We start from the raw sequence: 25,135 nt of genomic DNA, 5'->3' as shown, positions 1-25,135 counted from the left end.
TTATTCGTGGATGACGTAGGTGATGGGACAGAAGTCCCCTTTGGAAGTCTGAAGGTGAGCAGTCAGTCAGGGTGAGGTTGCTCTCAGGAAGAGTGGCTCTTTTTGTAGGCACAGTGGCCGAGGCGTTTCTTCATCTGGGGCAGCTCTGCTGAAGCTTCTAGCACCTTGTCACAGGTGGCAGTGGGATTTGCGCTGTAACAGTCCAATGATGAGAGTGGGTGTTTGTCCTCATACCCTCTAATAAATACCTTCCTGCTTAAAGTAACTTGAATGTATTCAGTTGTCTGCAGCAAAGAAGTCTACCCAGTACGCATACATACGTCCTCCTAATTGTTAAAGCAAGTGCACACTTTCTTCAACTTAGTGGACCTTTCTCTGCGGCATCTGACAGTGGTGATCACTCACTCACAGCTGCTTAAAACTAACCCCTTGCTTCCTGTGAGCTCTGATTCTCTAGCCCTTGGACTTTTCCTTCTGTCTTTGGAACAACCTCTGCTTCTGTCTCCCTCAAACGTGTCTTCCAGCGGCCCTTCCTCTGCCCACTGCTTTTCTCTCTCACCGCCGTCTCCCTGCTTTTCTCATCCCATCTTGATTTTATAAGCACTGCTCATGCTGAAGCCATGAGCTCTAACTCAGACGACCCCTGTGAGTTTTGAGACTGTCATTTCAACTTGTATATCCATGTACACCCCAAACTTCACATGTCAAAAAGAGAAATTCATTCTCTTCTTCTGAAAAAGCAAAACCAAACCAAACCAAAGCAGACTGAGCCTGAATTCTCTTCTTTCTCCCCGTGGTAAGATATATACACCATCCACAACTCTTCTGCCTTCTGCCACCCACATCCAGGCAGCTCCCAGGTCTGTTCAGCCTGCCTCCGTAGCGTTAGTACTTCACCTTTCCTCTCCCCAGAGCCACACTGACCTTGTAGTGCTGTCTTCTCTCTGGCTGGGCGGTGCTCTTACTGGCCTCCCTGACTCCAGTCTCCTGACGACTCATGCTCCTCACAGTCACTGGAGTGATCTTTCTGATACACCATCTGACTGTGTCATCGCATGCTGCTGCCAGGGTTCTCCATCCCCCAGAGGATGAAGCCCAGGGCCTTCTCTGGAATTCCCCCGCCGTCTACTCCTGTGCTGTTGCTCTAGCTAGCATATTTCTCCCCACTATCTCTCACCCTCCTGTTTAAACTCCCACAACATCAAACTGCTTGTAGTTCCTGGCATTCACCACACCCTGCTGTTGCTCCCATCTGTGCCTTTGCAAATACCCTTCCTTCTGCCGGGATTGCTGTCCCTCTCATCCTTTTTGCCCAACTCCTGCTCTTCCCTTAACCCTCTGCTCGGTCACGGGCTGTCATCTTCCAGGGACTCTCTGACCACCCCCCAGCCATCTCTGCAAACTGGGTTAGTTTCTGTGCCCTGTTCCACCACTACCCTCCAGCACCCATGTATGTCAACGATGCACACACTACTTTGTGTTAACACTACTATGTGTTAACACTGCTGCCCTTGCTCATCGCATCTTGGAGCCTGTGTGCTCCAAGTCTGAGCCTTATGGCACACTCTCCTTTGTTCCCCGGTGCCTGATGAATAGCAGGTGCTCAATGAATGTTCAGCAAATGAATTGTTCTGCGTTCATTCTAAAGGAGACGACTAAGCAGGTAACAGGCAGGAAGACGTCACTTCTGAGGCGGTCTGAAGGCATCTAAACAACCATATCCAGCCGGGGGCGTCATTTGAGCAGGACATTGACCGCCACACACGTTCTGGATTCAGCTGCTTCATACGAATATTGGTCACTGCGCCTTCGATGTTCTTGTTGGAGGCAGTGCTATAATGTTGAGCAGGGCGGAGGACAGGCCAGCCGTGTGATACTGGAAACCTTGGGTGCTTGACATCGATCCACAGTAACGTGCGGGCGCCCCTAGCCAGACGTGTGCTCTGAACTCTGCACACGTCGCTTCGCTGGAGCTTCCTGACCGCTCTATGCTGTGAGTGGTACTCTTTTTGCGCCTGAAGCAGCTCAGGCTTAGGGCCTAATCAAGCAGCTTGCACACGGTCCCTCAGAATTCTGACTCCGAAGTCAGTGTTCTCCACACCTGTGCTTTAAGGCCTCTCACTGCTAATTATTCCACCCTTTGGGACCCTGTGGATCCACATCTCCAGGAAACTGCTATTAGATGAGGCTGAAGAGTTCACTGAAATCCAGAGTTACCAGAAAGCCACCCTGTCACCACCAGCTGCGAAGTGCCTGTCTGTCCCTCCTCCACACCAGTGGCCTGTACCCTGTTTACACCATCACCAGTGTGCTGATAACCCTGCTCCTCCCCTCCCCCACCCCGATCCCCCCCACCGGCCCTCCAACCCCAGCCTCTCCCCCAGCAGCCTGGTCGCCCTGTCCATGCAGGTGTTCATGCACCAACAGCCCCCTTTTAAAGGATCAGAGATTGAACCTTGTTTTCTTCTTAGCAAACCACTCATTTGAGTTGATGAACTTCTTTCCCCAGAGCTCACAAACGAGTTGCTTCTTCTGGAATATTACCTGCAGGCAAAACCAAACTCAGTACCCCATAAACTAACAGAATTAGCTTTTTGCACTTTTGAAACTCGATTGCTTTTTGGTCTGGTATCATCCATTGCTCCTCTGTGATCCCTCAGAATATCCAACCCTGAATCAACTGTCCTCAGATCGATGTAATTCACATGGACTGGAAGTCTTGAAATCATGTTAGGTAATTACGTTGGCCTTTAAAACCCACTTGCCTGTTTCATTTCCTGGTCTGCCACCTCCGCTGAAAATGGTTCTCCTTAAGGGCGAAGATGAAGGAATAAGGACAGTGTGGGAGTCTCTTTGTTTTTCTTGCCTCTTAATATCCCACCATCCTTCCAGGTCAATGACTCCAGCCTCCTGGGTCCTTCTCTGAACAAAATTAATGATAGATCCTTTTTGTTGCCCTTGCTTTCCAGCTTTTAACTAGTCTTTTAAAGTTCTAAGCTCATCAAAGAGCTCTCTGAGCAGCCATATCGATCCCTTTGGATCGATATTTCCCAAACTTGGCTCTAAGTCCATTCCCCGACTGACTGACCGACTCTCCCCAAAGTACCAGGTAAACACCCTGAATAGGCCTGGGATGATTTGCTTCCATTTCGCTACGGGAGGCAACAGACAAATGCCTAGGTAAGGTCGAAGAGGGCAGAGTAGAGAAAAAGCAAACTGCAGCTAGAGAAAAGAAAATCCCTTTGCACGTGAAAGGTGGCACATTTTAAGAAGCCCCGGGAGTATCGAAAAGGCGAAACAGATGAAATTGACCTTCAGCTGAGACTCGGCCAAAGAAATCCTCAATAATCCTGTAAAAAGGCCCGTTTCCCCCCAAATTAGGGAGCCAAAGAAAATCGCTTGGACAGCTAGTTAAAAATACAGATTGCTAGTCTGTTTAAGTGGTGAGGGTGAGACCTAAGAACCTTCGTTTGACTAGTCACCACAGGAGAGTCAGAGGTGGGTGGGCGTAAAACCTCACACGCTTTTTGGAAAACCATGGCTTCCTCTCTAATTATATTTGCCTTTATTTTAGTGGCTCAGTTTTTATGAATTAGAGGCCAACATTTTTTTTTAAGGAGGCATGATGTTCAAAAGTCCATGGATGGATACAGCGTAACAAGCAGCTACGTCTGTCCACTCGGCACAGTTTGGCATTTCCTCGGGCTCACGGTGAAGCAGAAGAACATGAGAATCTAATGGTTCTTTACATGGCTTCAATCTCTTCATAACCTCCCTCCCCCAGGTCTGTCAGACCAAGTCTTATGTCACTGTTGGGCCCTCCTGCAGAAGCAAGAGGCTAGTGAATCCCAGATACTGGAGGTGGAGAGGACGTGGCACGCCCAACCTAAGGACCCGTGCCAAGATGAGAGCCCCTGGTGGGTAACAGGTGGAAGTTGGCAGAAGCAAAATAGCAGGGTGTCATGAGCTGATGAGAGCGAAGACTGCAGAATCCAGGGTTGAAGTCATGAATTTGTTGGGGCCAGAGCCCCGCAGTTCTCAGGCTAGGTGAAAAGTGGCCATGCTTTGGAATCTCACACAGTTTGAACCCCAGCTTTGCCCCTCACTAGCCATGTGGCCTTTGGCCAGTTTCTTAACTTCTCTGTGCCTCATTAGCCTCATCCCAGAATGAAATTTAACAATAGCTCGCCATTGTGAGAATTCAGCGGCATTGTGTGTATAGGGTGCTTTGCACAATGTTTGATGCTGGCTGGTAGCACTTTTTAGTGGTTTTGTGATTTAAGGCCTTAGCAGTCCGTGTGGTGAGAAACAGGACAAGGAAATTCAAAGTCTAGCTCAAGGGATGGTGTATCTCCTAGACTGATGTGTTGAGAAGTATGGTCTAAGTTTAGCAACAGAAAGGGGCGCTTCGTTCCAAAGGAGGGATCAGATAGAGGAGGGTTAACACAATACATGAAGACACAGCTCTGAAACTTGAACAAATGAAGAGTGGAAACATCATGGGGCTCTTTTGAGAGGGAATAAAAGGAAAGAGAAATGATATTTCTGTCTGAGAATACTAGGAAATAACTGTCCGAGCCAGTTGTGGACAGTGCTTTCTGATTTGCAAACGGCAGAATGGGCCTAGAGGAAGGAATTGGTGGGACCACAGAGAATCCATTCTGCTGGGACGTTCTGGACTCAGAAGTTTGGAGAATTGAAATAGAGCATCTGCTCAGTTCCCAACTTGTCCCAACTTGAAATTTCATCTTACACAAAGCAGAGAAGGCTTTTCATTATTTGGAGACTAAGTAGAAAGTTAGTAGTGAAGGGAACTGCCGTGCTTTTTAACTTTTTTAGGAGATAATACAGACAATGGTGAAAGCTCTAACAAAACTCTCTAAAGGTTACTTTGCCTTTCCGCCTTCTTACTCCCTCGTTCTCCCCAGAGGCAAACATTGTTAGCATTTCTTCTTGTCAATCTAGAGCTATTCTATGTATAAACACACATGTATTTATTTAATCAGTCAATATTGATGGACATTTAGACTGCCTTGCATCTCTAAAATGATTCTGCTGCCGTCCGTGTACATTTTGTTTGTGCCCTTGCGCAAATCTATCTGTAGACTACTTTCCTTACCAGTAAAGATGCTGGGTCAAAAGGAACGTGCATATTTAACTTGGATATTGCCAAATGAAATTTCCCTCCAGAGATATTCTGTCTGATCACACCTCTCCCCACTACACACACAACAGCGATTTGACAGGACCTCTGTGATCCCACAGGAAGTAAGCTCCTAGCCTTAGCTAACTTTTTAAGACCTTGTTAGTCTGATGGGTAAAAATCAGAATTTCTGTTTCAATTGCATTTCTAGGTAAGGTTGCACGCCTTTTCATCATTTTGAACACCATTTGTTACTTGTTTACTGTGAAACATCTGGAACCCCTAATCCTGAGTCATATTCTAATAAAGTTCAGACTCAGACTGATGAAGTAAAATCCATCATCTTAGCCTTCTTAATAGTTAAGAAAGGAAAGACTGGGAAGAGTCAATCTTTACCAGACATTTTGTGAAAGCCTCTTTCCAGAAGTTCAGGTAACAGCGTGATACCATGCATGCCCCGGAGATGTGAAAAAGGAATAGGGGCAGGATATAAAAATAGCCAGGATGAGGGAACTGATTTCAGATATCCATGGTTCCTTCCCTGATTGCGAGTTTATTAAGAACTTTCCACTCAGACTTCTTAAATACCCACTCAAACATTGTGAATTTCCCTGGTGCATTTGTTCAGGGAAGGACGGATTTACATTCAGTTACAATTAAAATTCTGATACATGGCATCTAAAATCACAACCGCATCCCAAAACTCGCCAGGGGTTTTATTGGGCGAAAGGCTGCAGAATTTAAAATACCAGAATACCTGCCATAGTCTAGGCAATCCACTAAAAAGGGTTGGAATAATTAGAGGAACATCCCTGTAGGCTCGTGTTAAAAGCAACCTGCAAAAGCCTACCTAATCATCCCCTGCTGAATAGTGAATAGTTTCAACATCCACTTTCCACAGCCGAGACCTCCAAAGCAAGAGGTGTTACTGTGCTAACGACTCCACCGGCCACTTTCCACGGCTGAATAATGGACATTGTAACTGTATGAAAGGCGAATAAGCCCTTAAAATTAGGTCCAGTGTATGGCTCCAGGCTAACTAAGGATGTTTATAATAATAGAAGCTTCTGAAGAACCAACAAGAATTAGGAAACAGAGGACCAGTTGAGATTTTTAAGCACGAATGAAAACCAAAGTAAATTAACCCCCTGAAGTATCTCCTCAGAAACTCATACCTGGTGTCATCTGCTCACACTGGATCTTGCGTAATTAGAATGTCCAGGGGGAGGGGTAGATTAGGATAGATTAGGAGTTTGGGGTTAACATATACACACTGCTACATATAGAATAGATTAAACAACAAGGGCCTGCTGTGCAGCACAGGGAACTGTATTAAATATCTTGTAATAACCTATAATGGAAAAGAATCTGAAATAAAATAGATAGATATGTATAACTGAATCACTTTGCTGTGCACCTGAAACTAACACAGCATTGTAAATCAACATACTTCAAGGAAATAAATAATTTTTTAAAAAGAATGTGCAAAACCTTCCCTGAATAGAGTGTGCATTTTCTTCATCTAATCTGAACTGCTTCCTGGAATGAATAATAATGTCACTCATTTGGGTGAGTTGCATGGTTGTCTGCGGAATGGAGAAATAACACTCTCAGATCACTCCCAAGTCTGCCATAGCTCTTTTGAAGTGCAGAGCTGATAAAGAACTGGTTCTTTAGACATTATTTTCCACACTAGCAGCTGTGCTTTCCTGGCAATAATTATTTTGCTTTACTATAAATCGAGGATGCATTTAAAGCAGTGGATGGGGCAAGTCTGCTAATGCCTGAAGAAAGGGGAAAAAAAGGAATCTTCGTTTAAGGCAAAGAGTGGGCAATGAAATGCAGAAATGAAAGGCAGAAAAAGGAAAATTCTGTAAGAAACCAAGAAGGGAAAGCACTGTTGGATGTACTAGAAGTGAATGCTGTAAAGCAAAACAATGATATTTATGTCGATATTTTTCTTAAGGCAGAAAAGAGATTGAATAAATTCTTAGTCATGAGCTTCCATGCAGAAATGAACTCATGAAATATTTATTCTTTGGACTCAAATCCTGAAGTTGATCTGGAATCGCTAAAATCCTAGATCTCACCACAAAGTAGAAGAGCCCTGCCTCACAGACAGACGATGAGAATAAGGCACTGTAAAACTTAGCAAGGATAACCTCAGGGTGAAGTGGATTTTCTGGCAGACAATTTCAAGGCCTGCTTACCTGCTTATAGCCATTCACAGAAACCACTGGATAGCAGTTTCACCAAAGAAAACTCCAGACTCAAAACACGGAAACACATATCCCACCATGGCTCACACGGGACAGAGACCCAGCAGTCACCAAACGAACTGTAAAGGCTCCCATCATTCCTGGAGGTGTGGAATATTTCACTGTGCAGTTTTGCTGAGACTACAATGCCGTGTCAGGAACAACTGGGGAATCTGTGATCAAAGTGAAGCTTTTATGAATGGACACTAGATACATTTCCAAGGGAGAATTAAATTTTAATACACTACACCATTCATTCAACAAATATTTACTCTACTTCTGTGCTGTGCCAGGTGGAACTGATGTTGAAGAAGACACCATTTTTGGCTTCAGGTAGCGAATAAACTAATGAAAACAAGAGCTCCCAGTGGGGAGCTCAATGGTAGAGTGCATGCTTAGCATGCACGATGTCCCAGGTTCAATTCCCAGAACCTCCATTAAAATAAATAAACATACCTAATTACCTCTCCCCCAAAACAAATACACAAAAAATATAAAAGAAAATAAAAAGTGCTCCCAGTCTACTATGGATTCAGACATCACTTGTGCTAACACTAATTAGACAGTTCCAAGTTGATTGCTTGGAAAATGTCTCGAAAGAAATACAAATTAGGAAATTTGTTTCTGCCAATTAGCAATCCATATAATTAAACCACACCGGGAAAAAAAATGTAATTTGACCTTTTCAAACAAGGAAAACATGAGGTAGGGGTATCTTTTCTCTCAAGTCATTAAAAAATAATAATAAAACCACTAAATTACTGTAAGAAATCATCCCTAATTAATAGACCTAACATTCTTAATGTGTTACATTTCTATGATGTTGGTACACTTTTCTTCTCAAATCTATTATGAGAAAGGTACATTTTTTCAATCATACTCTTTACTTACTGTCAAGTAGTATGCTTGAACTGAATTCAATAAGAACTTGTAGCCATATGTTGGTCTAATAACCCAGTCTGTTTAGTTTCTGCTAAATTAAAATGAGAATAAGTGACAGGTATCCGGGAAACCATGATGGGTAAATGTACCTTCTATCTCTCAGCCAGACATGGCAGAGATCAAATTATTTCATTGAGCTGTGATTCCTGGCATATAAATGCTTAATAAATGTTTGTCCAAAAATGCAATGTCTGGGGCCCAGATAAGTGAAATGAATTACCTAAGGTCACATAGCTAGGCGGTAACACAACCAAAAAGTGAAATGAATTACCTAAGGTCACATAGCTAGGCGGTAACACAACCAAAGCTAAGTGCCAACCAGTATTCTTTTAACGTCATTTTACTGCTTATTTCATCATCCACATGGCAAAGCACTGTCTCTTAGTACTAAAGAGAAGAGCACAGGGCTCTATGTCAGGTTGCCTGGGTTCAAATCCCAGCTCTGCCATTTACCAGCTGTGTTTCTTTAAGAAAGTTAATTAGTCTCTCTGTTCCTGTTTCCTCCTCTGTGAAATAAGGATAATAATTGTTCCCTCTTCAAATGTTGCAAGATTAAATAAATTAATAGTGGGCACAGTCCTGGGCACTCAAAAATGTTAGCTTTTTTTTTTTCCCCCTCCTCTGAGAGTATTTAGAGAGTATGATCAATGCACTAATACTCAGTCAGGAGGTACGATTTTGGCTGACACCATCTGCTGTGACAACATGGTACCTGAGTAGACTCTGCTAAGAGGTTCCCAAACAAGAGCCACAGTCCCAGGCTACTGGACTAGTGACAGTACTTCCCAACTTTTTCTTGCCCTTGGCACACTTAGAAAATGATACAGTTGTATAACACACTGGGGTAAGCAGACAAGGCAGCTTGAGACTCCAGGCTCCCTCACTCCTGTCCACTTGCTCCAACAACTGAGAGAATAAATGGTTCAGCCTACTTGCAGCTTTCGGAGGCCTGTCATTGGGCAGCTCTCCTGAGATATTTATCAGCGTCTCCCTAATGCCTTCGTTCTGATTAGGAGTATGGAGTTGTCCCCACTTAGGCTAAAAGTAAGACAGGTGCCTGTTTGCCCCCAACCAGGCTCCTCTGGAAGATGTTTAGAGAATTTACGTGCTACTGTGTGGGCTGCATAGAAGCTGTTCCTGCCTCAAGGAATCCTGCTATGAAGTCAAGACATGTGCCTTGAATGGGTCAAGGAGTATCTGAGTACAGGCAGTGCCTAAGGATGCAGTGAGCAACCCAGAGAAGGTGCCAGAGGACTTTGGACAGAGGATGTTCATTGTGCTTTCCTAAGAGACTTCACACTGGCACGTTACCTATGGGAAACGTCTTGGCCATCCAGACATTGGCGTTCCATTAGAAGTAGAGCACTTGCTGATACCTGCCCTTCCTGGCTGATGATTTGACTGTTTGGAAGGTAGAAGAAACACTGCTGGTATTGTGTTGTTAATTCTGGTCAGCAAGGAAGACTGGTTTGGAAACGTGTAAGTGACAAGACCTCTGGAAGAAAATGACCCTGTTGTCTTAGAATTGTTAATACGAAATGAGTGGAATTCAAGGTTTAATCTTCCGCGTATTCTAACCTTGGAAGATCAGATTTCAAAAATATCAAAGGATAGATCTAAAAAGGAATCTTTTTTACATGCACTGTGACTATATCATAGATAATCTGAAAGAGGACAGCATTCAGAGCCCACAATTTAAAACAGTATTTTAAAGAGAAGGAAAGTAGAATATGTGATCAAAAACAAAGAGGCAGAGACCTTTTTTTTTTTTTTTTTAAGGACTTCTGTATATACATGCTTTGGTTGGAGAGAAAAATGAACAATTTAATAGCAGAGCCATTCTTGAGGATGGTATGTGTAATTAACAGGACAAAAGCAGAGAAGCTCAACTTCCTTCTTAACAAGGAAGCCAGATAATATACTAACTGCAGAAGGTGAAAAGAACAAGGAGAAGGAAATTGATATGAGAGACAGTAGTCAGGAAATATTCTACTGTTTTACAGTTAGTTAACGTCTTCAGGTTCAGAAAAATGGCCTTGAAGAAAATTTGCATATGTCGTTGCTAGGCCAGCATCAGTACGCTTTGAAAAACTATGGAGTCTTGAGGAAATGCTAGAAGAATAGACAGGGTAAGGCAGGGTAAATCATATAGATTCTTGAAAAAATGATGAATTCTAAAACCTGGACTGATAAGCCTGATGGTAATACCAAGGAAAGTTTGAAAACAGATTCCTTTTTAAGCACTTCGTAACAGATATAGTGTTCATTTAGGAACCAGGTAGAGTTGCTTAGAATAAGTCATGCTAATCTTTCAAGATTCTTAGAAGGCTAAGAGTAGAAGGACTGTCTCTAACCTAATGAGTAGAATTTGTCAGAAACCAACCTTTAATGTTGAAACGCAAAATAATCTACACACTTCAGAAATACGACAAAGATGACTGCTAATATTCAGTATCATTCTAGAGAGCTTACCAGTACAATGAGCCAAGAAAACAAAGAATAAATGCTGAAAAGGAGCAAACAAAAATCATGTGATTATCTTAAAATACAAGTGAACTCCAATTAATTCGAGAGCAAAGTGACCAGAGGCAGAAATATCCTGAAGTCAGTAGTTTTATATGTCTAGTTGTAAAAAATTAGAAAAGATAGAATAATTAAGGAGAACCCATTCTCAATTGTGACAAAACTGCAGTATAGCTGGGAATAAAGTTAATAAGATATAGTCCATACCTTTATGGAGAAGTTAAAAATTCTGACTGAAGGACACTTAAGAGGAACTGAATAAATGGTGAGAAGTACCTTATGATACATTCTCCCAAATTAATCCATAATATTTAATGCTCCCAATCAGAATTCCAATAGGTTTTTTTAGGTAGTAACTTGAATTGTAAAGTAATCTGGAAGAGTAAGTACATGGGAATAACCAAGAAAAAACAAAAGAAAAATGATATGGGAAAGGGAACAGGATTTGACCTCTCAGATATTTTTTAAAAATTGTTAAAAAAATTTTTTAACATACTTTTGTTTGTATGTTAAAACAAAAGTAAGATAATTGGGTGCTAGTTTAGCAATAGATAATAAAAATATGAAGAAGTCAGAAATAGACACAGATAGCTATTGTATATCAGTCATGGGCAATCAGGAGAACCGAAATCACTCTAGGCACTCTTTGCAGAGGGAATTTAATACAGGGAATTGGATATACAAGGGATGAAAAACTAAGTAGCTACAGTGGGCGGTGAGACAACCCAGAAATTAGCAACAGTAAGACCCACTTATCTCTCCTGGAGCTGGAGATGAAGGGACAAAGAGAGGTGACAGTGTTCTGGGTCCCAGGAGCTGGGGCCACAGAAAGCCAGTCTAGTAGAAGCTGAAGCCCCAGTGAACTCAGAGCTACTGCTGAAAACATCCCCTGAAGCACAAAGAGATGAGGGAGAAATACCTTGACTCACTTCCTTTTCCCACCCTCTGGTCTCTGTCTGTCAGTGCCTCCCACTGACCAGACCTCCATAGAAACGAGAGGGCTGGAGGACAGGGAAATGCATTTCCTTGGCAACAGAGCAGATCTTGGGAGAGCAGGGAATGGATCTAAGAGCATTCAGGAAAGGTAAGGTAAGGGTAGAAGAGGGAAGGCGCCCAACCCAGCCTGAGGAGGGGCCGATAAGAACGATGTATGTAGATGTTGTGAGGGAAAGTTCTCTTTTTTCCTGAAATGTACTCATTTGTCTCACCATCACCTAAGGACGTGTGATACGACAGCCTCTGCTCCTCCTGAGCTGCCTGTATCATTGGGAAGACAAGATGTGTACACAAAGACGTCTCAGGCAGTGGGGTTCTGGGGAGGTCGTGGGATTTTCCCGATGAGTGCATTCGCTGCCTTAAATAGAAGCCAAGGCAGATGGGGAGATGTAGCAGATGGGCAGCCCTTGGGGCACTTAACGAGCAGGGAGGTGGGAGTCCTGGATTGTGTCCTGGGCTCAGCCAGTTACCCACCATGTGACCTGGTCACCTCACTCCCCCAGTGGCCCCCCTTTCCCCATAGACAAAATGAGGAGGTAGGACTAGGGCACTGTTTCCCAGGTTGGATTTAGAGACAGATGATGATGTAATTAATCAGAGTAAGTGTTACACACTGATAACTTTTCAAAATCTCCCTTGGTGATTTTTTAAATCAGCTTTATTAAGATATAAATTACACGCCATACAATTCATCAGTTTGAATCGTACCATTCAATGGTTTTAGCATTTTCACAAAGTTGTATAACCATCATGACAATCTAAATTTATAATGTAATTTTAGAATTAGATATAATTTTCACTTCTAAAAGAGACCCCATACCCATTAGCAGTCACTTCCTGTTTCCCCCATCTTCCCCAGTCCTACGTACCCACTAATCTAAATTCTATCTCTATGTATGTGCCTATTCTGAACATTTCATTTAAATGGAATTATGCAATATGTGGCCTTTTGTATTTGGCTTCTTTTACTTAGTATAATGTTTTCAGGATTCATTCATGTTGTAGCATGATTTCATTCCATTTTATGACAATAATAATCTATTGTGTGGGTATAGCACATTTTATTTATCCATTCATCCACTGATGGACATTTGGGTTGTTTACACCTTTTGGCTAGTATGAATACTACTATGAATATTCAGGTATAGGTCTTTGTATGGACATGTTTTAATGTCTCTTGTGTATATACCCAAGAGTGGAATTGCTGGGTCATATGGTAACTCTGTGTTTTACCTTTTTTGAGAAACTGCCGGGCTGATTTCCAAAATAGTTGTGCCATTTTGCATTCCCACCAGCAGCGTAGGAGATTCCGCTGGTGCTTTTAATATTCATCCAAGATTTAAAACCACCTAACTGGATGATATCTGAGGGACTCTGTTTCTACAATTCTGTGATTTCTTATCCAGGATTAGATCCCCAGGGCTGCTCCCAAAAGCCCACATCACCCAGGACATGACTGAGCTGCAGAGTGTATGATTGGCTCCTCAGAGCACCCTGATAACCTCTAGCCTGATTTTTGAGAGAACACCCTCTAAGTCCTGTGTTCTAGCCCAGGACCCTCCCCCATCCCTGCTCTGCACTGTCATAGTTCTGGCGGTGGATTCTGGAGGATTATTCTGAATAATTATACCACTATTAAACTAAATAGTAGGATTATAGTGATCAGTATAATAATATAATTATAATGTTATAATATTATACTTATAAACTGCTGAATAATTATCTGTTACTCAGTGTACAACACCTTTTGATTGAGTACCATGTGTTTGGTATGCTGGGATCCCAGAGGCAGGGAAGGGAGAGGCTCTGCTGGGATTGGGCAGGACTGCAAGAGTGCCCCCTACCCTGGCTCTGCAGAGCTGTGTCCACCCCTAATACAGTTGAGAACATCCCATATGACACAGGCCCCACCAAGAGGAACACTGACTTCTCTGGAGTTGGAAGTAGAATGGGAGTGGGGGCTTCCCTCAAGAGAAAGGAAGAGAAGAAATGAGATTGGTTCAAGTTCTCACTTCACATGTACTAACAGGGAGCCTTCACTGAGCCCCGGAGCAGGAGGAGGGGGCGCCAGCTTCCTTGCAGGGGAACTGTCCACGGTGAACGTTAAGTGCCTAGTGCGTGCTGGGCACATGGCAGCCCCGTTCTTCCACACCAGATCCTTCTCAACTGCCGCTGGCCCGTGGAAGCAGAGGCTGAAGCCTACATACCTCTTCTCCATCACCCTCTGACAACCAGGACTTGTGACCTCCTTTCCAGAATACCGGAAACCGCATGAACCTCCGGCTCGGTTGACGGTGAGCACGGAGCTGGCCTCATCTCCTGAATCTTAGCCACTGGGCCCCGAGGCTTGTGGGCTGCTGAGTGCTGCTAGACCCTCTGGGTGGGCTTGACTTCTCTGAGGTCCCTGTGAACAGGAGTGGTACACGACTCCAAATGCCATTACATCACAGTCAGTGTGAACGGCGCCTCCTGGAATTCTGCAGGGAAGAGTCCGCAAGGCCAGGAGCAGTCTCCTTAACAGACCCAAAACCCTGCACAATGCCATGGGTTAGGATCTCCAAGATGGTCCTCTGAGTGCATGAGAAAGCGCCCAGGTCATCCCACTCCTGCTTAGGAACCTTTTCTCTTCTCGAGACTCTTACCCTGAGAGATTCAGGCAGCTTCTCTGATTTGACTTCTGCCATTTGTCTTTTTCTCAGTCTTCGCTGTAAGTCACTGTAAAATGAAAATCACACATGCATATTTTATTTGACATGTTATTAATACAATTTATCACTCCCTGCATATATATTTATTTCCCTGTTTAAGTTTTCACTCTGGGTTTCCTGGAAATAAAAAACCATACACTTTTCACTTGGAAAGACCAGAAGGTACGTGATGCTACTGCTTCAGTCCAAGTCCGTGGGAGACGTCACTTATCAACCCCCGCACTCTTTCCTCCTGAGCTGGGCTCAACCTCAGACTCCTTCTCCGTCCTGCATTCCAAGCAGAGAGTGAGAAGCACTTGGAGTTGGCATGGGAGATGAGGTCTAGTTACCACTCCTCAGAAATTCTTGGCTCAGAACTTTCCGACTCCACCTCCAGCCCTGAATGTACACTACATCCCTGCTGTAGGACATCTTCTGCCTTGGGGGTTCGTTCTCCCATTCAGTGTAACCCATCTGAAGCTCAGGCATTGTTTTCCCTCTTCCAGGCAGCCCTCCCTCCCAACCTCCTCTTCTCTATTAACGGCTTGCCATTCACCTGGTCCTCGAGGCTAAACAGTTCAGGGTTTTCTGACGCCTCCAAGCCTCTGTGTTCTCCCCTTCTCGACTCATGTGAACACCCCTATCCTGTCACTCTCTTCCTCTCACTGTTTCTCTGATGGGTCCCCGCTGCCCAGACCCCGATGGTGCCCATTCAGACCTTTAACAGGCTGGCCGCCGCGTGGAGGAAGGGCAGGGTGGAAGGTGAGCCTTCAGTTGTAAAGCCTCCCAGGCTAAAGGGGATTTTCGCTGTTCTGAGCTCCCAGTCTGGGTGCCTCCTTAGGACAGATACTATTTTCAACACACTGGAGACACAGGAAAATAATGCCAACTGGTTCCACGCTCACACAGCTGCTGTCACGTCCCAGCTCCGCACCTTCAGTGACCCTTCCTCCCTCTCTCCCTGCTTCTCTCCTTTTCTTCCTCCCTCCTCCCCTTCCTTCCTTCCATCAAAGGTTTATGGAGCGCCTTTTGTGTACTAAGCAGAGGTCTCCACGTCTATAAAATGGGATATTTGATATAAAATAGACAGCCCAGAGCCTGGGACAGAGCAAGTGTGAGATACACAGTTGGGGGAAAAGGCTGGTTCTCAGACCTAGAAGTGCACCCGGAAGTTGCCTGACCCGTCTCACGTCACAGGGGAGGAAACAGGCCCAGAGCAACTGTCCAGGGTCCCTGCCCACTGGCCGGGCAGAACTAAGACGAGAGGCCAGGTGTCTCAGCGACAACTCGGTGACTTTTTCCTGCCACCATGACGGCCTCCATGAGGAGGGTGGATGCCCTTGGTTATGTTTCTGATTGAAGAGATGAGGCTGGACTGTGACCCCCAGAAGCCAAAGTCACACCTTCTTCCACATTGGTACACACAAGCACAGTGTGAGACTGTCCTGAGTGGAGTCCCTAGGAGGCAGCCAGGGTGGACCATTGACCCAGCTCTTGGGACAATGTGGGGACAACCAGTGCTGTTTCTTCTGGAATGCCTTTTCATCTGCAGCGGAGACCCCCTTCTCCCCCGGCACCCCACACGCCAGGCCTGCAACCCCCGCCTGCAGCACTTCAGAAGCAGCCCAGAGGGCTGCTCCCCTCACCCCTGCACTGAGTTAGTCTAGCCCCGCCCCATCACAGTCTCCTAAGGAAGAGACCGAGGAGTCTGTCCTCCACATGGCCCTCAGACTGAACTCCCTAAAATGTAACTCCCAGCATGTCCCGCCTTCTTTGTTTAAACCCTTTCCCCGCCTCCCTCTCCAGCCCTCCTGCTCTCTCAGCCATCCCTCATGTGTTCATACTACCCCTTAGGACTGTAATCACCATTTCCACCTTTTCACTTGAAAGATATTCCATGAAACAAATAAAAACAGGAACAAAACAACACACCTCCACTGAGTTAGAGCATGTGGGTTATAAATGGGAGATAACCAACTACATCAAGCATAAATAAATAGAATTGTTTGGACGTTAATAACTAAAAAGTTCAGTGGTAGCACCAGCTTCAGGCATGGCTGGAACCAGGGGCTGAAATGATACCATTAGGGTTTTTTCTGTCTTTCCATATGGCTTTAACCTCTGCTCATCTTGTCTCCTTTTGTGCATTGGCCACTTCCCACAGGGTACTTCTTTATGTCCAAAGAATATGGTCATAAGTAGCCTCAACTTTTATCATCCTCATAGCCAGATCTAACTTATCCAGAAGACACAGTGGGTGCAGCACCTTGGGCTCACAATACTTTTAGGGGCCTGCAAAAATGTCTTAATTTCTTTTAAAGTCAGAAGAAAAAAATGAACTATTAGTTGAAGAAAACGATTTAATCTCTGATATTAATACATTCATTTTTATACAAATGTAGTTGTAAAATAGAATTTTTAACTTTTTTATAGAGAAGAGATGAACGCCAAAGTGCTTAGGGCCCACAAAAGTCACAATAATGCGCATGTTTGACTCTTAAAAAGAGAGCCCTTGTCAGTTTCCCTGTGTGAAACCTATGGAAAACTCTGGTCCTGATTAAATCGTATCCCAGAACAAGTCACTCTACCTGGAAGTGGGGAGAACTTTGACTGGCCCACCCCTGAGGGGAAATATCAACCTCACACAGATACAAGGAATGCGGTTTCCTGTAAGAAAAAGGATTCCATTTCAAGAATGTCCACCAAAACCTGACTATCTCCCCTAAATGGTCTCCCCTGCTGAGACCTTGCCCAACACCTTCACCAACCCCAGGAAGCCTAGTTGCCACCACCTCCACACTTCCTTAGTAGCTTGCTCTGGTGTGATTGTTCCTGATGGAATGACAGAGTTTCCTACCCTGAGGTGTGAGCGCCTTGAAGACAGAGTGAAGGAGTAGGCAGTAAAACTCTGATCTATGGGAATGAACAGAAAGAGGGGTTAGCCTACTTAGCGGTGTGAGGAGACCTTTGATCTGGGTCTTAAAGGCTGGAAGTCTTCCTGGAGGAAGGGGTGTTTTAGCTGGGTTTAGGGATGAGAGAGGGCTCCAGAGGACAGAAAGAGGCGAAAGGCACCAGAATGGGAAGGACTTGGGGTTTAGAGAAGAACATGGCAGGAGATGAGCTGACAGGAGCAAGATCACAGGATGGTGCGTGTGTGGGACACGAGTGACATGTAAAGGAATTTGGATTTTATCCTGCAATCCTAGGCTCTTAGCCTCAGTCCATGGAGGAGCCATAGAGGGCCTGAAATTGAGCGTGAAATGTTGTGTCTTGGTGCCTTTTTCTCCATGGTTTTCATCAGATTTGTACAGGGTTCTCTGTCTTAAAATGGTTAAGAATCACTAGTAACAGAGAGGTATTCACGCTTCCGGAGGGAGAAGTTCCATGCTCTAGAACACAATCAGAACAGCTGTCTGGCTGCTGCTCTGTGGAGGATGGGCTGAAGGAGGAGTAGAGGCAGGGAAATCTGTTTCAAGAGCCTTAGGAGAGGACATGGGCTTAAAATAGGGCAGTTAATACTGAGAGGCGCAGTTGGAATTAGATGTTGTAGCAGGACCATTAACAGGTGCCTTCTGCTGGGTGGGGGTGATTGAGAGGAGAAGGAAGTGACACCAAGACTTTTAGGTGTCTTTCATGATCTTGTCATAGGATGGTTAACAGATTATTTCTTACTTTGATGATTGATTTTTATTTCCTTCTCCCATTTAGAAGATGTCTTTTTAAAAATTGAAATCATTTAATTTCAAACTTAGAATTTCTTTAAGGGTTACCATCTCTGATATACACAAATTTCCACTTTCTGCTTTTCCTTTGAGTGCAATGTTGCCATTGAGTCCTGTACTGTAATAACCCTGTGGATCTATTTGTGAAACCTATTTCACTCGGTTTTCAATGCTTAGAGAACTTTTAAAGCACAGCACAGGAATATCAAGGCTCTCTGCTTTTCTAAATCCTGACTTTGACACCCTCCACAGCTACCCGCTCCCTTCCCCAGGGCTCAGCAGCTCGGACCGACTGCCTTTCGGCCTCGAGGAGAATGGGGGCACACCGTTCACTACCAAAGCTTCAGGAAGGCACCACCATCACCACCACCAGCACCAGCACCAGCACCACACGAACTATGGCCTCTCGCTGACCCTGGAGAACAAGGAGGGGCCTCTGAGGTCCCCAAACTCCAGCAGTAAATCCCTCACAAGTGAGTAGGAGTTTAGGGGGCATGGTGGGGGGAGAGATGCTGCAGGGAGTGGGTGAATTTCCTAGATGCTCAAGATGGCCCCTGGCGGTACAACAGAATGGGGGGTATGTCAGTGCTGGGCTACCGGGTCTGGGCAAGAGCAGACAAGAGCCTTGTGCAGCTAGGCAGGAACTACTTAGGGATTATGGTTCACCAGTAAACTGATTTTGCGAAAAGGGAGCAACTGTCTCTCTACCTCATTCCATGCCAGTTCTCTGCTTCTGCCGTATCCAGCACTGGCTCGAGCAATGGAACGGAGACAGAGGGGAGTGAGGTGGTTGAAATCTATATTTTCCAACCATGGAAAAACCCCTTCTGTCCCATATCTGACAGCCCATTTCTGAGAGCAAGTTGTCAGGTCGATGCACTGTTACAGGTCCCAGTGAGAGAAGTTACAGAAATGGAAAGTAAGCAAGTAGAAACGTTTTAATCAATATGACAATGATTTTATATGCCTTGAAACCAATTAAAATGAGGGCTTGGGTGTAAGGAGGGTATAGCTCAAGTGGCAGAGCGCATGTTTAGCTTGCACGAGGTCCTGGGTTCAATCCCCAGTACCTTCTCCAAATATAAATAAATAAATAAACCTAATTACCTCCCCCTCCTAGAACAAACAAACAAGCCAAAAGTGTGGGCTTGGATTTTGTATGCCTGTTATTTTCTTTTCATAGAAAATCACTTTTATTATGTTTTACCAGAGAGTTGATCTGTGACAGGCTGTGGGGGAAGAACTTGTTCTTTATCACATATGGTTTGAAAAAGCGCCGAGGTAAAGGCTTGAGTCAGGAAGCTTCGATTCCCGGTCTCACTGTTGAGCCAAGTCCCTCCCCTCTTGGATCCTCGGTTTCCTCATCTATGAAATGCAGTGGCAGGTATTGAGATGATGGCCAAGGAATCTTCCAGGTCTGATATTTCATGAGCCTGTGAGCCAGTGAAAAAGATGAGCCGCTGAGCCTTCACCTGTAGACCCTGGGTAACAATTCTGGGTTGGCTGAGCTAGAATTGGGAACTCATCATCTACTTGGTGTTGAAAAATTAGCACTCTGTCCCCTCATCACTGTCCACACTGCCCTTGCCCTAGGCCAGGCCTCATCCTTTTGGATCTGGATAACTCTAACAGCCCACTAAGGGACACCTCCTCCAGCACAGTCTGCAAATTGAAACTATCAAAGCGGGAGCACTTACCAGATAGCTTTGACCAAATGCCTTAGGACCTCTGCATGGTGCTTCACTGTCCTGGGATAAAGCCAACACTTCTGAGCTTGGCCCCAAGTAGACCTTCACAGCCTAGCCCTGCCCAGGTCTCCAGCCTCACCCCACACTCCTCACGGCACTCCAGCTGCATGGAACTGCTCTCTCGTCTCATTAAACACTGGGCCATGTCCCAGCGCTCTCCTTTGCATCTGCTCTTGCCTCTGCCTGGAATGCTTTTCTCCACCCTAGTGAACTCCTACACATCCTTCAGGAACCAGCTCAAATGTTGTCAGTGGAACTTTCTCTAACACCCCTTCCCCGTTCCTGGCTTTGGAGTGCTTTCCCTCTTACTCTGATAGAATTAAATCTTTGATCACTCTTACTTGGAGTGTCTGCACAGGCATCTCTCTCCCCCACTGGACTAGAATTGTATGTCATCTCTTTAGTCCAGCTTCCTAGATCCCAGTTGCTAACAATACTTGGCTCAAACTTTAATATGTAAATGAATATTGACTATTTAATGTCATAATGGGTCAAAACAAGCTAGTGGGAGGAATGGTAGTGAACTAATCCAACATACAGAAATAAAAATCAGTGAATTTGATTTTAGAAACATAACATGATTTCTAAGAGCACACTCGGCTGCCTGTTAGCCTGAACACTGATCTTTCCAGTTTGCATAGTGCTTTCCCATTAATCAAGCATTTGCACATGAATTACCTCACTTAATATTCACCACAATCCTGCAAGGTACGTAATTTTATTTTCATTTTAAAATGGCTCAGCGGCTCAGAGAGGTAAAATAACCTGCCCAGGGCCACTCAGCTCACACATGGGGGAGCTAGGCCTTGAAACCTTGACCTTAATGTTCTCACAGCGCATCTGCTGGTGCATCACTGAGGGATTCAGGCTGCCAGAGATGGAGCCAGGCAGAAAGGCCCTGGGGGTCAGGCTCTGACAAGCATCTTTTCTCACCTGTATCTCTCTGCCCTTTCAACCTTTCCTTGTTCAATTCCCCCTGGCCACTTGTAGAACTGAGTCCTGGAGCACCTGCCCTGTTCAGCGAAGCCACTGCCCATCTAAAGAAGCTGGAACTGGAAACTGTGAAGTCTGCTGGACCCTGGCCTGCTCTGCACATCAACATAAATAAGGTGCCAAGGACTGGAGCTGGGCGAGGAACATGGGCCTGGGGTTCATGTCAAACCTCTGATGATTACCCTGCCTGCCTCCTAAACCGTGTGCCTTTGTCTTAGAGGGATTTTTGCTCGATCTTTCCTGGCAGTTCTGCTCAGCGTGTCTCTTAGGAGCAGACAGTCACTTACAGTCTCTTTGGGTGAGGCCAACAGGCTGGATGTGTTAGTGGTCTCTCCATCCTTCTAATTGAACGTTTCATGAGGGAACCATCCATATTTTCCATTTTATGCCTCTGTATTAGTCTCTACAGGCTGCTATAACACATAACCATAGACTAAGTGGCTCAAACATCAGACATTTATTTCTCACTGTTCTGGAGCTGGGAAGTCCAAGATCATGTGAACATTCCTGGTTTGTACCTTGTAGGCTTCTCACTGTGTCCTCACTTCCCAGAAGAGAGGGCTGTTTCTCTCTTCCTCTTCTAATAAAGCCACTAATCCCATGATAAGGGCCCCACCCTCATCACCTTACCTAAATCTAATTACTTCCCAAAGGCCTTATACCCAAATACCAACACAATGGGGATTAGGTCTTCATATATGAATTTTGAGAAGATACAATTTAGTCCATAGCATCCTGGCACATCATAGATGTTTAGGAACTGTTTGCTAATGGGAGGAAGGGAGGGGCTTGCGTAGGGAAGGAGGGTGAGAGGGGGGTGGGGCTTAAGTAGGGAAGGAGGGTGAGAGGAATGGGTGGGTCTGAAGTCAAGCTCTCTTTTGGCTTCACATGTTTTCTATCCAAATAGACAGCCTTTTAGAAGCCAAGTCTTATCTTAGAACTATAGAAAGCTGGTGCTGGATTCAATCTATCATTTAGTTCAGACTTTTCAACATCTCGGACCAGAGGACAGGAAATGGCCCTCTCAAGGTTACAGAGCAGAGGCTGACTCCTTGGGCCCCTGACTCCTGGTCCAGTACCCTTTGCTTTCCAACATGCTTCTTCATTTTCTACACCAGGGTTTCTCAACTTTGGCCTAGTGATAGTTGCGGCTGATAATGTTGTGAAGGGGCTATCCTGTGCATCATGGCCTCTAACTGGCTAGATGCCAGCAGCACCCCCCCACCCAGGAGTGACCACCAAAAATTGTCTCCGGACATTGCCCTGTACCCTCTGAAGGGCAGAATTGCCCCTGGTTGAGATCTGCTGTTGCACACATATTTTAATTTTTTAAATCCTCAGATGAACAGTCTTCTTTACTCATGGATGATTTTTTCCCATTGTAATCCTTAGCTTTGCCCCTTTATAAGAGGGACTAGGGAGGATATGGAAGACCTGGCCCAGAAAGCGCCCCCTCCTTACCGGCACTGATGAACACAGGAAGGCTACACCTCCTATCTGGGCTATTCCTCCATCCGTGACATCCCTCTGGCCCACACTAGGCTCCAGGGTTTCTCAGAAGGCCATCCGCTCCCTTGTACTCCCACACCCCAGCAGGGCAGCCTAAAGTCCCTCTGATCACTAAGGGGCCCCAACTTCAAGGCCCTGTTCACCCACTTTTTCTTCTATACCACCCTCCCTGATGGCCAACTGGAAAGAATTCTTCCTGCAGGACGGCACTTATATTCAATCAATCGATAAATCTTTATTGAGCAGGCCTGTGCTAGGTGCTGGGGCGTCAGCCCAATGCATTATGTGCCCCTGGGTTGGTCTTCTTTCTCTTTGTCTCTTGGTTTTAAACTTTCATTCTGCAGTTCACGCAATAAATCTCTTTTACAGGGGCTTACCTGGAGTTTGGCAAAATCCAGACGAATTTTGCAATGAAATACAGCAGATAGTTGCAGAGAACTCACAAGCTCTATATAATTTGTAGTTGCCATGAATATTGGTGGGACATCAACAGTAGTGGCTGGCTCTGGGTTAAGATGTAGCTAAGACCACTGTGAGTTACTGACCGTTTCCGTGGAGCTCAAGCAATAACGCCCCTCTCTTCTCCTCCATTTGAAGAAATGCATCAGAGACCATATGGGCTAGAGTGATGTCAGATAACCTTGACTCTGTCCTAACACACAAGCAAAGCATATTACTTCACACTAGGATTCTTTATCATTAATAAAACAATCCATGCAACAGACTTCACAGCTTATCATGAAACCACAATTGGGAACCAATGATTTTGATGGCTTTTAAGGTTTTTCCCAGTCTCGAGGATCAAGAATCCTGATTCTTCTAAGGTTTGGATACGTTAATGGTAAGAAGACGTTTTCATTGCCTAGTTCCAAAGTTTTACCCAAAATTATCACAGGAATTTAAATCTCATCAGATTTCACATGTGTAAACAGTTTGTATAAACGATTGGAAACTGCATCTGATCATTTCTTTATCCCCGAATGACATCCCCAACAGAAGGACCATTTCCAATTATAATACTATCAAAGCCCAATCATCATTCATTTGTATGTTTTGAAATCTGTATTTCCATATTGAATGATAAAGCCTCTTTCCACAATTCAAACTGAATATAAAATACAAAATATGGTCATGCAAGAGAGAGAAAGTGCAGCATTCTTGCAGCCATCCTCCAGGCGGGAACTGTGCTCTTGTGGTATGTCCAGAAGTTTATCCCTCACAGAGAAGCCTTTCATGGAAATACATTCATGTAGTGTTAGTCAAATTTTCCAAAATTTATGTTGGTCTTCACCTGAGTCAAGTCATAGAGCTTAACAATGGCTCCTACTTTGTCAGATACAATGGGAGGAAGCCAGCTTGAATTTTATATACAAAGAGCATTTTAGAATTACTAAATTCAAGGGGGAAATCAGTGCTAAATTCTCACTCTTATTTTAGCAGCATTGAGTTTTTTCTTTTTAAAGTAGGTCTTCGGTCATTACTGTCAGTGTAGCTATGCCCCATAACAAAATTGTCAAAAACCTCAAATGGGCTTTAGAGCTACTCTAAGTCTTGTCTTCCAGCATATCATCCAAAAAATTAAATCTAATTAAAAAATTAACTCTTCATACACCAGTGAAAACACCCATGCTAGTATTAAATGATTATCTTAATGTTACAGGATTTACAAATAACAAGATAAATTATCTTAAGGCTATACTGGAAAGCTCATCTTTCAAAATAAGTAAGTTACTTATTTGATTTTTTGGAGAATGTTGAGTCTCTTGGGATATTGACTCCATTCAAAAAAGTCTGTTATCTTTATACCCAACTTGATGGCTTAGAATCACTAGCATCCTCATATCTTTGCTCTCTTTTTAAAAAGTTATATATATTTTCTAATCATAGAATCTAACATGAAAGTTCCATTCGTCTGGTTTTTCCGTCATGAGATTATCATAATAACTTTATGAGGAGAGAAACTGAGCCTCAGAGAAGTTAAGGGAAGCTGGTGTGGCTGGGTGGTCAGGGTTCTAGCTTTAGAGTCACCCCGTCCTGGGTGTAGATCTTGGCTTTTCTTTGTGCTTCCTGTGTGACCTTGGGCAAGTGACTTACCATCGCTCTGCTTTGTTTTTCTCACCTATATCATGGGGATGGTGATAGTATCTACCTTCAAATGGGATGGTTATATGAGAGGATTCAATGAGCTGTGCATATGAAATCCTTAGTCAGTGCCTGCTCCATATTCTGCTCTCAGTAAATGTGAGCTGTTGGCATTATTTTTCTTTTCTTCTTCATCATCATCATCTTCTTCCTTTTCCTCTTCTTTTCTCTCTCCCCGTCCTCCTCCCTTCCCTCTCCTCCTCCTCCAAAAGCATCATCATCATCATCATCATCATCATCATCTTTTTTATGATGCTAGTAAGAAAAAGATCTGAGATTCAAATCCAGGTCCTCTGTTTATCTTGATGTTTTGTGAAATTGCCGAGTTCAGCTTGTTGCACCAAGTGCCCTCCATGTGTTCAGAGGTCCCACGGGGAGACTGCATTCTGTGCCCTCTTTTCTTTATTCAGTGATGTCAACCAGCCAGTTGCCCTGTGCTTCCTCTAGGGCTTCCATACTACTCCCGCTCCAC

The 25,135-nt window shown here is 44.4% G+C and overlaps 1 protein-coding gene and 1 long non-coding RNA gene across 3 annotated transcripts in view; one reads left to right on the top strand and one right to left on the bottom strand.

Moving 5' to 3' along the window:
• The window catches only part of EPB41L4B (erythrocyte membrane protein band 4.1 like 4B), a 124,474-nt gene that overhangs the window by 70,502 nt on the left and 28,837 nt on the right, over positions 1-25,135 (top strand). The window contains 2 exon segments of the mRNA XM_032478145.1: positions 18,524-18,744; positions 21,010-21,128. Of these exon segments, the coding sequence (XP_032334036.1) occupies positions 18,524-18,744; positions 21,010-21,128 (340 nt within the window).
• Positions 1,934-24,151, bottom strand: LOC116663219. Of its 2 annotated transcripts, none has more exons than XR_004319396.1 (3): positions 24,065-24,151; positions 14,928-14,934; positions 1,934-1,943 (listed from the first exon to the last, which is right to left on the bottom strand). It is a non-coding gene; the product is annotated as an uncharacterized LOC116663219 (long non-coding RNA). The 2 variants fall into 2 exon arrangements; XR_004319395.1 differs by lacking the exons at positions 14,928-14,934; positions 24,065-24,151 and adding exons at positions 3,313-3,318; positions 5,952-6,521.

The sequence above is a fragment of the Camelus ferus genome, chromosome 4, assembly GCF_009834535.1.
Source record: "Camelus ferus isolate YT-003-E chromosome 4, BCGSAC_Cfer_1.0, whole genome shotgun sequence".
NCBI classification, from domain to species: Eukaryota; Metazoa; Chordata; class Mammalia; order Artiodactyla; family Camelidae; genus Camelus; species Camelus ferus.
This window is presented reverse-complemented; position numbering and strand designations above follow the sequence as displayed.